This window comes from Aethalodelphis obliquidens, unplaced genomic scaffold (genome assembly GCF_003676395.1).
Source record: "Aethalodelphis obliquidens isolate GAN/ISIS:26980383/991018 unplaced genomic scaffold, ASM367639v1 scaffold15, whole genome shotgun sequence".
Classification (NCBI taxonomy): domain Eukaryota; kingdom Metazoa; phylum Chordata; class Mammalia; order Artiodactyla; family Delphinidae; genus Aethalodelphis; species Aethalodelphis obliquidens.
The window spans coordinates 15,726,185-15,745,207 of NW_020837959.1; the positions used below are offsets into that span (position 1 = coordinate 15,726,185).

Genomic DNA, 19,023 nt, shown 5'->3' on the forward strand with positions numbered 1-19,023 from the left:
GACCGTGCTAAAGAAAATAGCCTGAATCCTTTCTCTCAAGACCACTATATTATCAAAATGTGCTTTTATGTTCATTTTAGAGCTTTGTCTCCCATGCCTACTTGGTATCATTTAGTACGGGATGGAACATGGAAAGTAAATGGTCAAATCCACAAACAGCAGTAAGTCTGATAAATCACTGAGGCTAGCTCAGGGACTTGATCATATCTACAGAGATGGAAAGAATCATAGATGAACAACGGTGAAGTCTCTCCCATTTTAATATCTTTCGTTAAAAAAATTTTAAACCTGCACACACACACACAGCACAGAGCTTAAGAAACAGTATGTTATTGATAACTGTGGAAACCTCTGAATATCTCTCCTTTATAATACCTCCAAACCTAATCCTTAGAGGTAATTACCATCTGATGTTTGTGTTTAACATTTTAAAGTTTTCTTCAGAGTTTTACCACATATATTGTATTTTAATTCCTAAATGATGTATTGCTTAGTTTTACATTTTTAAACTTTATATAAATGGTACATATTCTTTGGTGATTTTATTTATTTTTTAATCTCAAAATGAGATTTCTGCAATTGATTCATCCATGCCTGTGGCTAGAATTCACTTATTTTCAATGCTCCATAGGATATCATGGTGTGAAGAGATCACCATTTATGCAGATGGGATATTTGTGATATTTCTACTTTTTATGTTATTGTAAAAAGGCTACTATGAATCCTACACATATATTTGTACACATGTGAAGCAGTATGTCCAGGGGTAGAGTTGCAATTTTAAGATATGCATGTATTCAATAGCACAGCTATTTTCAAATCGTTATTTAAAATTAACTTGCTCCATCCAAAGCCTGGAAAAAGACAATGTTCGTATCTGAGATGGCAAGAGTAAGTTTTAAAAATAGTTATGTTGACGTTGACAAATTAGTCCTCCATTTTTCTGGTAAGGAAATTCCCCAAACGTTGTGTCAAAACATTTGTGTCAAACTGCTGTGTTTTGCCAAAGAGCTAAATTTTCCCGTCAAAACACTTAATTAGAAGCTATTAATGATGCCTTCCTAGATTTAAGAAGCCACTGCAAGAGAAGAGAGAAACTGAAGGAAAAAAATATCCCCCAAGCCAAGCTGCAGGAGATAAGGAAGTTTGTGGATCGCTATTTGGGAATTTTGCCTTGAATTCCTTAACTCTTCTGCAGTCATTTCACAAACTCTAACTCACTCAGTTAACAGACAACAGGGAAACTTCTGATATATGAAGGGCTAAACGTCCAACACAATTCTTGCTTCTCCTCTTAATATAGTTAGTCTTGTAATATTTTATTCTTATCACAGAGAATGGTTTGGGTGCCGTAAGTCATCGTCATAAGCACCCAAATGGCACTAGCAGATCTGTATCTGATTTACTCAGCTACAGACCATCTGGTAATCATTAGGTGAGAAAGTTCACTGATAAAATACTTAAATCCCTGAGTCGTAAATTATTTGAGAAAAAATTGCTTAGCTTCTTCTTTTAAACCAAGGCTATATATCCACATCCAACTCTCTCTCTCTCTCTCTCCATCCATCCATCCACCCATCCATCCACCCACTAGAAGGCAGTGACCAGATGTCAGCATGGGATTTATGATTTGAGTAGGTTAGGGCTAATGAAACTCAGGTCAGAAAAGCTAATATCTGCATAGAACAGTAAACATTCATAGTTACACGACCACAAACTACATTGCAAACCCACAGCAGCTGTTCTGCAAATGAATGTTGGTCATGAAGAAATCAAGGGAAGAAAGATCTCAGGGTTGCTGAGTCTATCTCTCCTCACATCTGGTAAAAAACTAAAGGTCGTACTCTACTGATGGTTGGTCCATGATATCAACCTTTACCATGAAGCTGGACACATTAGATTTTTGGTACACAAAGACCTCAGAATAAGACAGTCAGGGAATGACAAAGGGGAGGTACCATTTCCGGGCTGTTGTTAATGCCATCCTCTGAGATACAGGAGAGACAGTCAGTCAGTCAGCAGCAACCTCTCCTCTGGCTTTTTAGATGCTTTGATAGAAAATATTCTCTTACCTCACTGAGACCTCCCCAGACCAAAATATATGCACCTAATCATTATTCACACTCAGGCAGATTCTACATAAACAATCAGGAATATTGCATATATTAATCCATGCCTTGAATTTCTTACCTCACGTTTCTCATTCTTCAATAAAAGCAAAGACTTCAATTTGAAGTCACTGTGACTAAGCTTTTTTTTAAACAAAATCTATCTCTCAAGAATATATGGAATATATATTTATTTCTTATATCTATCTATATTTCACAGACTTTCCCAGATAATCATATTTCCTCTTATTACTCCACCTGGCCAACTCCTTATTAATCCACTTTTGGGGTTCTATTTCCTTTGGTATGTAGAATATTGTTGATTTTCAATAAAAAAATTGTTTTTAACATCAAGGTTATAGGCCCTTTATATTATTAAATCCCTGTGTTTATCCTCATCAAAGCATTCTTCCAAATAATCTTTCCATATGCTCAAGTAAACTTTTTAAGAATTGATAATTAAAAAAATGGATTGCTATGAATTTTACAAACAGAGCCACAGAGAAACATTTTTAACCGTATATACATCTTGATACCAAGATGTAAATACTGAGGAGATTAAAGTGGGGAAAAAAGAAACATGCCAGGATGGTACTAATAGTTATAAAAAATATATGGCTCTTTGGCACGACCCTGCAGTAAGAAAGTAATATTTATCAATAATCTTTGTACAAACATGACCTTCTTGGGGTGACATAATACCAGACTTCTGTTATCTATTGTTTTAACTTTACCTCTTAAAGTAATCATCTTTCAGTTTACTTGTTGGACTGCCCTCATAAATGGGCAAGCTCATCTCATAAGAGCAGTTGAATGTCAAGGAAGAATTTAAACGAAGGCATATATCCTCTACACAGGAAACACTCAATGTTTTAAAAACAGCAGTGGAAAAAAAAAACCCCGTGCAGTAAAGGTTTAGAGACATCCTCAAGGAACGGCACAGACGCGTGTTAGTGATTTATCTTTCTCATAAGCCCAACGCAATACACGGCATTGAATTGCAAAGATAAAGGATAACAAAAAGAATTCTCCGCCAGATTCTACACTTTGCGTTCATTAGTCGTCCCTAGTCCAGTTCTACAGGTGTCAGCTCTTCTTTTACTAGTAAGGAATTCGGCCGCTTTGACAAGGGTGATGAAGAAGAAGAAATGCCAGGTGCTGGTGTTCGGAGCAACAACTTGCCTCCACTTGCCAGCACCATAAGACTGTCTCCTTGGGACTTCCTAGAGGATTATAACCTCCGGATGGACTGCTTCATGAGTATTTATCATCCTTAAAACTGATCAGAAATGCCAGGTGGTCATGGTTACAAGACACCTGTTTTCGCGCATTTTTTGATAAAAGCTTCTCTGCTGAATTGCTGATAAATATTGACATTATGTTTCAAACCACACGCGATGGCTTGAAATCCTGGCTTCTCTCACACAAAGAATTAAGCTTTAACATTTAATTGATTTCTCTAAGAGCAAGAACCACTGTAAGTGAGAACTTTTACCTTGAATTTCTTTTTTAAACGTTGGTTTTAAAAACAAAAAAACAAACAAAAAATGAGAAAGGCCAATTAGAAAGACAGTAGATTTTCAATTACCTTGGAAACTCGATTTGCAACTTCTCTGCCCACGGTCAGCCCCTGGACAAATGTCCGAGCAGCAATGAAGGCGCGAGTGACCTGAATTTTCAGCTTCCGGGGAACATCTCCGAATGGTTTCAGCTGGTCTGTGTATTTGCTCACGCACTCCAAGTAGTCCTCGCTGAAGTGATACTGTGGGTTGATCAGCTGAAACATTCGTTCCAGGAGCCGAGCCCAGAAGTCATTGAGCATCTCCTCCAGATTCACATTGCCCCCAGTGTAGTATCTTTTTAGCTCTGTGAAGAGGTCCTGGAACACTTCCGAATTCTGCATGTACAGCATGCCATAGGTCCGTACAAACATATCATTTAGTGACTTCTCTGCATTTTCCAGAAGCTCTCGGAAAAATTCTGCAGATAAAACAAGTAAGCAGTCATAAATTAGCAAGATCTAGGAAGTCCAAGACATCTACTTACCTTAAAAACAACTGCTTTTAATGGTTATTTTCACAGAAAAAAAATGTATCCTGTGATTAAGGTATCAATGAACTGATAGTATTTTAAGTGAGATTTGACCTACATCTGTGATCTTCTCTGAGTCAAAGAAAACAGAAGATCATGGGATTCTGTCTGAAAGAACATCCATTAACATTAGGAATTTACCATTTAATACTCCTCCAAAAAGGTTCAATTATATTTCCATTTATTGTTAATTTTAGAAAATCCTATGCTTTCAAATTAACGCAAATCAGAACATGTGGCTAAGTATTGTCATTAATATAATAATAAATGCATAATGATAAAAACATTTGCTCCAGTCTATTTACAAATCTGTTCTACCACCAAATTCCATTAAACTGCTTTTATTTGGAAAAGTTCATAAATGGGATATTCAAATTAATGTAATATTTGGACTCTTTGTAGTTGCTATATATAGCAATCAATTATCAGTGTTTAGAGATTCATAATGCAATTAAATGCACTTAAAGCCAAGGCTATAGTAAACATAATTTAGGCTGCCATAATGCATAAGAAAGTTATGAAGTACCATGCATTATCATCATATGCTATCACTATCATTTTATAGCACTTGAATAAAATATAGGCGTTTGGGCTTTCTGGTTAAGAGGTTCTAAATGAAAAAGTGTCTACCAAGAAATGACCTCTTCCATCCTGCAGTAGCACTTGAGTGTTTCTGGGAGTAGTAGTAGTAGGCAAAAAAATAGGATGGCAAAAACAACGTCCCTGGGCACTGGTAGGTCCTCATATTAGTCTCCCTCAAGACACAGTGCATATGTGTAAGATACTTATCCATTTGCACAAATGAGCCTGGGTAGAGCAAGCTCAAGTTTTATCCCATTCAGAGAATGTGACTGGGGGTGGGAAAAAGGCTATGGAAAGATCATTCTTCTGAGTCTGTAAATCCAAGTTACCAACAACAGAGTAATTCTGCTTTACCTCCTACAGTTCCCTTTTATTCCCAGAAGCTACGGCCCCTCTCAGTTAAAGCCGGGGAAAAAGCAAGTCCTGGATACCTCAAGGAATCCCAGTAGGAATCAAATAAAAACCTCTTCTTTTTTCTAGGGGCTTGCGGGATTCTTTTCCTGAGATGCAGAAGAGAAAGAGCAAGGACTGTCTCTATGAATTCTATGGAAGCTACACCTAATTTTGTCTTTATCAGAAGGTGCCTGAAGAAGCACTTGATTCAGCTACTTCAATTCCAAATAATACAGCATTGAATCACGTCTTGATAAAATGGTGTCTATAACGGTGATTATTTTGTATTTGTTTTCAAATAAAACCAATACACTAAATCTTAAAAAGGACTCTGTTCAATGTTTATCCTCTTACTACGAAAGAATACTTTTTTTTTCTTAAATACAGAAATTATGTTGCTACACTGGTAGCAAAAACTGAGGGATTATCTGAAAGTCATGGCTTATCACCCCTGGGTAATCTTGTTCAAGGCACCAAATAGTTCTTATTTTAATTTTTCCCAAATGTAAAAATCAGGCTAAATAGTTTTAAACCTCCCTAATCTTCGAGGATTCATTAAGGAAAATCACTTAGGGCAAAAATGTTCAAAACTGTCAAAGGATTAATTAATCAAAATATTTATATATGCTATATGTCTATGTTATTTATGATTTTATGAAATAAGAAACATTTCAGAAGTTTTTCAGAAATTTACTAGTAACTTATCCTAAAATGGAAACTATATTAAATTATTAATATTAATAACAAAGCATAAAAATAGCAGAGTAAAACCTTTCAGTCTTGAAACCAAGGATGAAAATAGCTTGGCCTTGTTCATATAGGAGCAGAGTGAAAGGTGTTATAATTGTGAAAGAAACTATGAAAGAATGGAAAAATCACCGAATTGAAAAATACTAATATAATGAGACTGGAAAGTAGATTTTCATCACGAGCTCCGGATAGCCTATTCATTTATCTTCTTTTTGAGGTCAATTATTTTGTTGGACTCTGAAATAAAAGCTTAATTTATTGAATACAGAGTACTGCCTTCAGCAATGAATGTCAGTAATCAGTAGTGTGATCTGGATTTGCAAGAGAAAAAAAAAAAAGAAAGAAAAATCTTCTGGTTCTCATTGTTCTCCAAAGATTTCAGGTATAAATCCTTCTCTGCAGCGATGAAAATTTTGTTTTTTCTTTTACAGAAGGTTACATTCCTAGACTTTTCCTCTCCTGACACAGGGAAAATTAAATATTAGGCTTATGACCATTTTGTAGCTGAAGAGTTAAAATCAGATTGTCCACTCACTGTGCTTTGTGGTTTGTGTCTTTATGCCTAAATTAGTATCATAATTGAATATAGAAACTAAGTTATCAGATTTCCATAAATATGGCTCAAGAAACATTTTATTATTAGATTCCAGGATTAAATTTGTGTTTAAGGGTATGTCATTGTCTCAAAAGTTTGCTCTTAGCTTCAGTGGTCCTCAAAAGTCAAGTTATTATTCCATGTTCAAAATCATTATACGGTTTAGTGATCTCACAGTCAAAGTTAATACTTGGTATTGAAGGATGTTAATGCATTAGGCAATTACGAAAAATGTTGGTACCCTAAAGTACATTGATCTTAGATCTTATGAAAGATGGGAATCCAAGGTAGTGAGGCAAAACTAATGTCCTCCAAAACATAAGTATTCTCATTTCATTTTTAGCATGCCCACAGACTTAAACTTCCACCTTTTGAACTGTGACTCTTTGAACAAAGTATTTTATGCTTGGATGAAAACTGTCTCAGCAAACCAAACAAGATGGGGATTTGGAAGACAGTTATCACACCCATTTTGCTGAGCAAGTATTATGCCCAAACAGCATAGAGAATAAAATTGAAGAGCCATGTAACAACAAACAAACAAACAAAAAACCCTCAATCTAACCCTTTGCTTAATGGGAGAGGTCAAAGCTCACAGTGGATAAAGGCTTCAGTCAACAAAAATTCTCATGTGTAAGAGTTTGGCAGATGAAGATGTTTTAAAAAATGTTTTCCTTCCCCAATCACAAAATATACATCAAAGATGGTTGCTTAGGGCTCATTTATGCTTTATAGATGCACAAAAGAATTTCTTCCAGCCAGCAGTAGCCTCTGGGAGGATTTTATTCATCTAGAGGGGAGATCTGGATGTGAACATCTGTTTGCTGCGGGGCAGACTGCCCCAAGTGGGAGAACAATCTTGTAGATAAAAACCACCACTGTTCCAAAAGCAAAAAGAGTCTATGCATGCCACTGATCGCTTGGAGAGGCCTCTTAAGGGGCAAAAATCAACTCCTAGGAGTCAAAAGGTACCCTAAGGATATCTGAGAAAGGCTTCAAATAAAGTCTCCAAATGAATGCCTCAAAATGTAAGGTGCACACAGGACCAAGGGGAGGTGCAAGCCCGAAGAGAAAGGCAGACTAAGGGCTCTCAAGGAATCTGCAGTCCGCACAAAACAGCAAAAGCTGGGCCCATTTAAGCTGGAAGTATTATCTAGTTAATATTATCGTAGGGGGACTGGGCATGGCAACTGGATCAAGCACTGTTTAGCATTAACCTAGAAATTGTAGCATCTTCCTATTCTATTCTCGTGCTCTCCAAAACACTTCTCATTGAAAGGTCATTTAAAATGAGTGTTTCAGATGGTGGTATAAATCCACATCATCCCAGAACCCAGTGAGAGAAAAGCTTTGGTCACTGGTGTCAGTGGAGACTGTATCTATGCATGATCACAGACAGCATCTGTCTCACCAGGGGAAGCAGGTATAGTCAATTTGCTTCCCTAAACCCACATATTTGTGTTGAGTTTGTTACTCTCGTAATCTCTTTCTTTCTGTCATCCTCTCCACAAAAGCATGCTAAATCAGTTCAGCCAGCGCAGAACCCAAGCTCTGGCTACGGAAAAACCTCAAGTTGCTGGCATGGAGGGTAAATGATTCAGAAAGCTGGTATCCTATAAGGACTATGTTTCATAGACACAGGAAAGCTACCACCCTGCCCCCGACCCAGGCCCTTTTCAAGGTTAAGTGACTAGGAGAGTCCTTCCCTCTGCACACACCTGTCAGCTTTCAAGTATATCTTCTGAGATGACTTCTCCTTTCAAAGTCCCCTTGCTTACATCATAACCTGATGTGACCAGCAGGGAAATGCTGGGATAAGGAGGAAGAAGAACCCCAGCGCCATTTACTCTCTTCTCCGGTAGACTTACACATGGTCCCTAAATGACCCACTTCTCCCCACTCCCCAGACGCTGAGACTCTATAAGAAGATTGGTGCTGCACAGGGAGTCCTTGCCACATGCAATGTCACCCTTGGCAGGTCATGGCTTATGTGGAATGGGCAGCTGGATGCCAGTCTTCTACATCAGGGGTCTCTGCCTCAGCACTGTTGACATTTTGAGCTGGACAATCTTTTTTTAAATTATTTTATTTTACTTTATCTTATTTTTTAAAACATCTTTATTGGCGTATAACTGCTTTACAACGGTGTGTTAGTTTCTGCTGTATAACAAAGTGAATCAGCTACACATATACGTATATCCCCATATACCCTCCCTCTCGCGTCTCCCTCCCTCCCACCCTGCCTATCCCACGCCTCTAGGTGGTCACAAAGCACCGAGCTGATCTCCCTGTGCTATGCAGCTGCTTCCCACTAGCTATCTATTTTACATTTGGTAGTGTATATATGTCAATGCTACTCTCTCACTTCGTCCCAGCTTACCCTTCCCTCTCCGCATGTCCTCAAGTCCATTCTCTACGTCTGCATATCTATTCCTCGGAAAATCTTTTTTTTTTAATTTTTAAAATTAAAATTTTTTTTTAAAATTTATTATTATTATTTTTGCCCCACCATGCGGCTTGTGGGATCTTAGTTCCCCAACCAGGGATTGAACTCAGGCCCTGAGAGTGAAATCACGGAGTCCTAACCACTGGACCACCAGGAATTCCCTAGGCTGGACAGTCGTTGTTGGGTGTCTGTCCTGTGCATTGTAAGATAATAAGTAGCATCCCTGGCTTCCACCTACTACATGGTATTGGCACATCCTTTCTCCAGTAGTGATGACAAAATTGTCTGCAGACATTATCAAATGTCCCCCAGGGGGACAAAATCACACTCACCCTACCCACTGAGCACCACCCTTCTACTGATAAATTCCAGAAGCCTAGAAAGAGGCTATCAAAACATTCCAAGAAAAAGCCAGCACATTTCTAGACCTCATCAGCCTCGCAATTTATTTACAAGATGAACTTGAGGAGCTGTGTGTGCTTTAAGTGAAAGGAGCTGAAACACACATCCTGTTCACAGGTAAGACTGCTGGTGACCAATACTACCATTTCCTGGATGGTGCCTATTACAGGGTAGGGCCTTAAAACGTGGTGACTAGTGAATGAACAAATAGATGGTGAACATGAACACCCAGTGAAATACATCCTGACTCCACGTGGACCAAGCTCCTCTTAGACAGTAATCACTGTGGGAGAGAGATGCTACAACCACATCTTAGAGCAGACATAACTGATATGCTCTACTGTCATCCTCCAAACTCATGCATTTATAAATATATAAACATTCACATCCTCCCATGCTCCACGGTCATGTGCATCTACAGGTACAATGCCCCGTGGCCTCTGCTCAAAAGTATGGTGGTTGTCAAGACGGCTCTACCAGACCCTCGCTTCCTCTCTGGACATCTCCGCTTGTTCTGAGTCATGCTTTGCCTGGTTTCACTGCTGCCTCTCCTGCTGCTGGTCCTGCTGGGCCTTAACCCCACGGCCCACGATCTCACCAAGCTGCCTGCATTCACATTCACTCGCGCGCTTCACTTAGGCAGTGGCTCGCATGAGTTAACTCTTAAACCACCCTGCCTCCTACACTGCACTGAAGCCTCCTTCCATCCAATAGCTGGTCAAATAAACACAGTTTGGAACTCTGTTGTTTTCAGTGAGCAAGACACTGCCACGTTTTATTTCGTCATTATTCAGGTTAAATAATTATGTCAGGGAAAGAGGAGAACTATTTTGAATAGATATCCTATTATATCATCTTTGTAGTTTTTCTTAAACATCAGTTGCGTTTTTGTGTAAGAAACAGACCCTCAGTAGGCATTTTTAAAAATTATGGGGTTGAAATTAAATAAAATGATTTTCAAAATAACAATTTATTCAACAAGGGAGAAATCAGAATCCGTAATTACTGAGACGAAGTTGCTGTAAGCAAAACTTCATTTGTGATTTGCCCCTTCTTTATCTCTTAATTCATACTTTCTCTTGCTCTGTGTGTGTATGTTTTCATAGATTATGTTTATTATGTTATAATATGCATTATGATTTATTCAGTCAGTTCATCCCAGGAATTAATAGAAGCCTATATAATTTCAAAGTGAGTTAACAGTAGTAATCTACAGATTTCCTGTTTGAGGGATTATTATAATCAAACTGCAGATGAGGAAATTGAGGCCCAGAAATGTTAAGCAAGTTGCCCTAGACCACTAAACTGGCGCACGACCCAGAGCGCAAGAGACAACAGGACAGCAGGGCAGTTTTGTAGTTTACACGAAGTCCAATTTTCACACTGTGATTTGAATAATTAATGAGAAGTATAATAAACTCCTGGGACACTGGGTAAAACCATACTTAAATATAAATTGCAAAGTGCATTCTAAAATCCAATCTAAATTATCTTTTAAAAATAATTTTCATGTGTGATTATTTTTCCACTAATACTAATTAGCTAATGTAGATAACTGAAACTGGAGAGCACATGCAAATCCCTAGGGTTGGTATATCTTCCTCAAAGGAGTGGCTTCCACTAGAAGAAAATCAGTGACCGAACCTGTGATTACAGCTACAGTGCACAGAACAGTGACTGGTATGCAAAAGGATGCTAAAAATATTTGACTTTATATATGTCCCATTTTATAACATATATATACACATATATTGTAGATATTGTTTTATAATAACATGTATATATTATCAACAAATACATTTAAATATTTGAATAAATTCAAACAAGCAAAATATAAACAAACAATGGCAAAGAATATGGGAACAAAATGCTCCAAATATTTAATATCCAGCCCTTTACCAAAAAATTTTGCCAATCCCTGGCATAAAGGGTCAAAATCCTAAGTGAGGGCTTCCCTGGTGGCGCAGTGGTTGAGAGTCCGCCTGCCGATGCAGGGGACACGGGTTCGTGCTCCGGTCCGGGAAGATCCCACATGCCGCGGAGCGGCTGGGCCCGTGAGCCATGGCCGCTGAGCCTGCGCGTCTGGAGCCTGTGCTCCGCAACGGGAGAGGCCACAACAGCGAGAGGCCGTGTACCGCAAAAAAAAAAAAAAAATCCTAAGTGAAATGTTTTAAGATAAATTAATCCAACAGAATGTATTATGCCTTTGAATTCTTATAAGTAGGAAGGCAATTTAATTATTAGTCTGTTATCTCTTAGTAGTAGAATAAAAGTTCTTTCCTCCATTATTTTATCTTATATGTTAAAATCTGCTCTGACAGCCCTGCAGCCTGTTCATCTCTTTATATTCCCCTGCGAGGTAACTAAAATCCAAAAGTAAATTCTTAAATCACTTAAATGATTTAGAGGATTTAGGTGACTTTAGTGATTTTAAAGTAGACACCCTAAATTTTTCTAAGATTGTGGTTTAATGAGTCCCTGGAGATTTTCATGAGGAGAAAATCTTACAATAAACCTGGAATGTAAAATAGACAGTATAAAAATGAAAAAGGAAAAGAAAAAATAACACTCTCCTCTGATACTAGGTTAAGGTTAAAAAAATAATACAATTTTCTTTTCCAAATTTCTTTTCACGATAATTAATGAAAATAAAAATTTAAACAATCTTTTAACATCGTACAAGGCCCTACAACAAAATAAAATGCTCATAATAAATCTAGGAGAATTATTTTCAAAAAATAATAAATATATCAGTTGTTTAAAATGTTACAATACAGAAGTCAAAAGTTGTTTGCTATATTAATCCAAAGGTTATTTTCACTACATTACTCCCATTGTATGTCAGAAATTCTTATAAACTATATCTAAATAAGTAGAAACGTAAGAGTTCTGGGGAAATACTTCTAACCAATAAGTCAGGAAAAAAAATGCCCCAAAACTTAGGATACAGTAAATGCATTTTTAAACACATTATTCAGCTCAACTGGACACCACCATTCTATATTCTTCCAAGGTATCTAATCAAGTTGACTAGACTTTTCCACGAAGAAATTTTTAATGAAAAGTCATCAGTTTACAATCATGAGTATTTGTTAAAAATAACCAATATCTTGCAACAAAGTCCTTTAATTCAATACCATTAAGGTAAAGTCAGCTGAAGAGATTTTTCAGAATCAGGTGTGTAATTCAGCTGCAAAAAGAAAAGTTGCCTGGAAGCAGCACTCTGTAATTGGCCAATATAGGGAGATTTGAAGCAATAGAGCAGTTTATGGAAATTGTTGATTTGAATTCACATTTCACAAGGTGAAATTTTTTCTATACTTAGTGATCCTTTACACATTAGATTGATAAATGTTTTATTTCTTGGTAGGTTATTTCTCCCAAAGATCTCTTTTAAAGTAAGAAAGACTGATTAGGCCACTTATGTTCACAAGGTGGTATAGATAAACTATTGATGCTGGGAGTCATGAGTTAAGTTTGAAAGTTGCTGACGGTTGCTGCCCAAAGCAAACAAGTGTTTTGAGACTGCAGATGGTATTTGTATCTCACCCTAAGCAACGCACATGAAATTGAAATCAGGGATGTTTTCTGAGTTCACCTCTATCATCACGCAGCTCCTTAGCTTTGGCCTACGGACAGTGTTCTTTAGGCCTTGCCCAACACCCTGCTTCCATTTTTTTCTGATGACATTACCCACAGCATGGGGTATATGCTCTCTTCATAGTATATTTCTCTCTTTACAATCCAGTTCTTTTTCCAGCTCCCCTGACTTCTTCACCCAACTACTCACTGGGCCAGAGGGTAGAACACACCTCTCCAATATCAAACCACCAAGGGTGAACTCTGGGAAGTGGGGCTAAAGGTAGTTTGTAGGTGAAAAGTCAATGATAAGGACCTGGGGGTACTGGAACAAGAGATTATGTAGGCTTTTAGGGAGAGTAAGGAAGAAGAACCAAATGAAATTTACTTCTTTTTCCCTCTTGGCTGCCCATTAAAATCACTTACAAAAAATCTTGATTAAAAAAAATAAAAAATAAAAATAAAAAAATCTTGATGCCCAGGCTGCATTCTAGACTAAATTATAATCCATCAGAGTGAGATCCAGGTATCGATATATCTTCAAGCTCTGCAAGTGATCCCAAAGTATAGCCAAGACTGAAAATCACTGGAGCCCTTCTCTGTTCTCTAATACTTTCATTTTAGGTCAATGCATGATTGATGATGAAATGGGCAGGGAAAGGAGTAATAATGATGGAGGGAGAAGCCATATTATACATCAGGAAAGACCCTATTTTCTCCTTCCCTTCACTTACTTTCCCTTCTCTCTTTTCCTGCAGTAGAAAATTAGTGTTCTGGTCTTGGGAAGGCAGCCAAGCATTGGTCAGTGCCAAGACTACATGAAGAGCACTGGCAGTGGTCCTGGGGGATAAGAGTGTGCTAGTCTCTTTTCCTTTGTCTTCCATCTCTTTTTCCTTTTCCACCACTTAACACCCCCTCCCCAGTCACCCTCTGCCTTCAGGATAAGGGGCTTATCCCATGGTGAGGGAAGGAGGGGTACAGTATGGGAAGAGGGAGGAAGAAGGTCTGATAATGTCCAAATTAATTCATGACAAAGGGAAATGGAATGATTACAAAAGTCTAATCAGGGCATCAATTAAGCACATAACATGGACAACAGGAGGAAGAAGTTGTGTGTTGGGAAATGCTGAGTTGCAAAAGCATAATTAAATATAACAGTTTTTGTGAAAATATTATACCTTAATTTAACACTAACTTATTAAGTGGTATTCTTTCTGGCCCATCAAAACCCTGCAATACCAAAAACATGTGAAAAGTCCTGGAATAAAAAGGACTTTTTTACTTTGCTTAACAGATGTTTAAATGAAAGCAAAAGTCAGTACAAAGTATAAGTTTAAAAAAATAAATCAAATAATAATATATTCACATATTTTGCTATACCCCACCTTCAGTTTTGAGTTGTTTTTAACTATCTACATTTTGCAAAAGCAGAATGTTAACTTTTTTGCTATCTACTACTTGTCTTTGTTTTTTTTTTAAAGAAAAAGTGAAACGCAGGATACCTCTAATAAAAGAAGATGGTTCAAATGCAAAGTAAGGTCAAAACTATGTGTGTAAAGATATTCCTCCTTTATTTATTTTAGCAAAAAGGAGAGAAAAATTAAAAATCCCCAAAGAATGACTAATCCACACTGTAAAATATTATGTGACGTTTATAATTATTTTTAAAGAACATTTAAAAGCTAGCTCTTACTAAGCACTATGAGTGAGCTACAGTTCAAAGGGCTTCTCATGTGTTAACTAATTTAACCTTGTCAGCAACCCTATGAGATAGTTATTATTATCGTCTGAATTTTACATTTGGGGAAACAGAAGCACAGAAAAGTTAAGTAACTTACAAGGTACATAGCTAACAGGTGTGTAGCTGGGATTACAAACCCAGGCAGTATGGCTTCAGAATCTACAGACTCTATAGATAATATGAGAATTGAAGCTTATAAATTTAGAAAACTCTTTTTAAACAAATATAATACAAAATTACAAACACAAAATAAGGCATAGGACCTTGGACAGGGTCTATTCAAGTGAAGTGTCTTGAAACAAACTTTACCAGATTCATGGGAAATCTACCTCCAGTATAAGACATGATGACAGAAATTGGTAAGATATAAAATGATACAAAAGGATGTATCAAGTACAATCCCAATTTTGTAAAAATAAATAAATAAATGATAAACACATACACACTGAGAAAAATTTAAAAAATACATATGCAAAAACAGTTTACAATGGGTAGAATGTTATGGCTTATTTGTATTTTCTTCTCTGTACATTGTTAATTTTCCAGAGTTTGTGCAATGACTATACATTGCTTTTATATTTGGAAAAAAAAATAGATATTATTTTAACATGAAAATCCCTCTTAAACACAAAAATACTGCTTGATGACAGAGGGGAAATACCTAAATGCACAGAGAGGGCCGAAAATAAACAAGAAATTTGCTCAAGATTACAGACTATACCAGCAAAGTAGAAGGAATAGAATTTGAGTCTTTTGACTTTAAATCTAGTGGATTCCTACTGATTAGTAAAAAGGACTTAATTAATAAAAAAAGAAATAAAAAGTACAGCATGCTGGCTATAAAATAATGCTCTCAGTAATGTTAGGTAATTATCTATTAACATTAAAAACATCTACACTTTGGGTTTTTGAATAAATGTTCTGAAAAATACAGATAATTTCTATTTATTTCTAGATGGAGAAAGGATTTCTCTAATTGATGTAATCAGTGTTCAACAAAATTCCATTGTTCATTATTATAGATGTCACCTCAAACTAAAGAAAAAAACCCATCAGTTTCAGATTTCAATTATTATGAATTTAAAGTCATTGTCTTCTCTGCAGAGCTTTTGGTGGGCATTGGATGAACATTAGCACAGGATGATAAATTGTGTAATTCTAGGAATGTTTCTATAAACATTTGACAACAACAAAAATGTAACGAAAGTCAGGGCAACTTCCAACCACCTTTGTCACTCACCACATGCTTGAGCTTGTTGGACAAGACTAAGAGATGGCACAGCCTCCCCAGGTCATATCTTAGGAATCATTTGATTCCTTAAATCTATCAAAGGGAAATGAACATCAGCCCCACTTGGCAACATAGATGTTTAATTCAAATGTAACTATATTGTTTTGATGAATGCATAAACGATGGATATCCTGGTATAGGTATATAATAAGACTTACAGTATTCTTGTGTAAGATATAAATACAGATGCATTAATTTAACTTCGATCTAAATTTGCTTGAAATTGGTTACATTCACTTTGCCAGTCATTTACCAGATTCTTCTCAAAGAAAAAAATACTGAATTCATTAATCTCATGTTGTATGACGGCTATTTTACTTTTATAACACCAATCATTTGGAATGCAATGAACAAAAACAATTATTATTGAACATTTCATAAAGTATCAATTATTGAGTGTCATATCTTTTATGAAATTCTACAATGTTGAATGTACGCATCCTATTTCTCATAATGTCAAAATTAAAGTAACCCCTAGATAAAGAACATGCTTATTTTGATCCACTGGTATGTTTTAAATTTACAAATAACTTTTAGATGACCTCTATCCCAACTTCTGAATTATATAGATCGTAAAAGTCCACAAAATAATATATTCAGTTAGCTTTAAAAAAGTTTTATTTGTACCACAGGCTGATTATTTTAGACTTCATTGGATATTTTATAATATTTGTTCATTATTAGCCATATGTTATATAGTGATATGATATCACTCTTATTTTTATTCTGATGTTTGTCATAAATCTTCCCCAAAGCAATTAGCCATAGTTTTAAAGAAAGTATCTATATATTAGAAATTGGTAATCTCTACAAAGGGTGGTCTTAAAACAGCTCTGATTTAGGGGGACTTCTTTAAAGGGCTCTGCAAAGCTTCTTCAATATAGCAGTTCTTCATTTTTTGTTTTGCTTTGTTTTAAATACCCTGACCTAGGAAAACGTGGCTTGTTGTGAATGACTCCCTCCATGGCCATTCTCCTCTCTCTTTTTGAACTGCTGATGGTAATGAATCTCCTTCTTCCAGCTCCAACTGCTGGATTCAGTTATCATCAAGAGCAGACATCAACCAGCACTCTTATCTTTCTCTGATGGATAGACTACTAACCTTTCACAAGATTAGAGACACAGGGTGCGCTGGAGATAATAAAATTCAAATAGGTTTATTTCAAAGGGCAATCCAATCTCGCTTTTGTTCATGGGTCACTTGGCAGATCATTTGCCAAAGCAGTTTTTCTGTCTTTCCAAGCCAGGTTCTGGTTCATTGTGCCAAAGATGTCAAATTAAGCAGGCTGCAGAAGCCATTTCCAAAGTAAAACGGGGAAAACTTGAGAATAACATTATTTTAGTACATGTGACAAAAACTCTACTGGCCATAATGTTAATTTTGCTCAAATTATACCTACTGTACTAGAAAAGTGAATCAAGGCTAACCATGTTGACAACACCAATGGCTTAGTATAACTGCCAGTACTGTGATCCTTAAGTATAAATTCCAAATGATAATTTAGAGATTTCCATTTCAAATAAATGCCTAACGGAAATCAAAACCAAGAGTTAAAACATATGGTGCTTTTTGAATATTACGAGGGTATCTGTTCAAAATTTTTCTAGAAATAAAAGTCAAAGAATATTAAATGAAATAAATCAAGAATAAGTACTACATACACATGAAGAAAAAGATCAGGACCAAAATCTATTCCTCTAAGAGCAATGATTAATCCTTACAAAAGGCTTCATGTATTTTTCCTGTCCATAATGTCTCATTATTTAAAATTACCTCTTCCATATACAAGCCTGCAGTTAACTCCTAATAAGAAAATGAGAAAGGAAAACCATAAGGAGTTCCATGTTAAGAATACTCCTAAAATGTGTTACTTATCTGTAGGATAACATTAGCAAACTATCATGGAAGGTAAAATATTCAAATTTAAAGAATGCTAATAATTGTATACTACTATACGTGATACTGATGATACATATGTGTATCATCACTTTTATAATTAATTTTAATCCTTAATTACATATTTTGCAATGTAGTATAAAAGTTTTGTTCATTCTATAAAAAAGAGTTTTACAAAGTGAGAAAGTTAAATTTATATATACGTATCCATATTTAAATTGTAAACAATTCTTAAAATTTTAAATGTTATTTCATTAAAACAGTACTTTGCAATTACTTATATTTTCAATATCATAGCAGAACAATTTTCCCAGAGATATTTTTAAATCAATCATAATTGATTACCCTTACTGTGTTTTACTAATTAAATAAGGCTTTGAAATGAAACAATTATAATCAATTGTATATTTAAAATAAAACATTTAGCTGGGATGTTTTGCTCTTTCATTTCAATAATGTAGCTGAAGAACATCTGACAAATTCTTATTAAAAATAAATCTGAGGGCTTCCCTGGTGGCGCAGTGGTTGAGAGTCCGCCTGCCGATGCAGGGGACACGGGTTCGTGCCCCGGTCCGGGAAGATCCCACATGCCGCGGAGTGGCTGGGCCTGAGAGCCATGGCCGCTGAGCCTGCACGTCCGGAGCCTGTGCTCCACAACCAGAGAGGCCCGCGTACCGCAAAAAAATAAATAAATAAAAAATAAAAATAAATAAACAAAAATAAATCTGAGGGCTTCCCTGGTGGCGCAGTGGTTAAGAATCCGCCTGTAATGCAGAGGGCATGGGTTCAAGCCCTGGTCCGGCAAGATCCTACACGCCACGGAGCAACTAAGCCTGTGCGCCACAACTACTGAGCCTGTGTTCTAGAGCCCGCGAGCCACAACTATTGAAGCCCGCGTGCCTAGAGCCCGTGCTCCGCAACAAGAGAAGCCACCGCAATGAGAAGCCCGTGCACTGCAAGAAGAGTAGCCCCTGCTCGCCGCAACTAGAGAAATCCCGCATGCAGCAACAAAGACCCAACACAGCCTAAAATAAATAAATTTATGAAAAAAAATTCTGAGACTACATTCTCCAAAGAGGTTATGCAAAATTAGAGAATGTCATTTAGATTATTTTACAGATGTTTTAAAATTTCTTGGAATAATCATT

At 36.5% G+C, this 19,023-nt stretch overlaps 1 protein-coding gene across 1 annotated transcript in view; it reads right to left on the reverse strand.

Annotated features, from left to right (window-relative positions):
• GPC6 (glypican 6) overlaps positions 1-19,023 on the reverse strand; it is a 1,084,450-nt gene that overhangs the window by 542,657 nt on the left and 522,770 nt on the right. Inside the window, exon 3 of the mRNA XM_027116003.1 lies at positions 3,697-4,088. Coding sequence (XP_026971804.1) covers positions 3,697-4,088 — 392 coding nt within the window. The remainder of the gene's footprint in view (positions 1-3,696; positions 4,089-19,023) is intronic.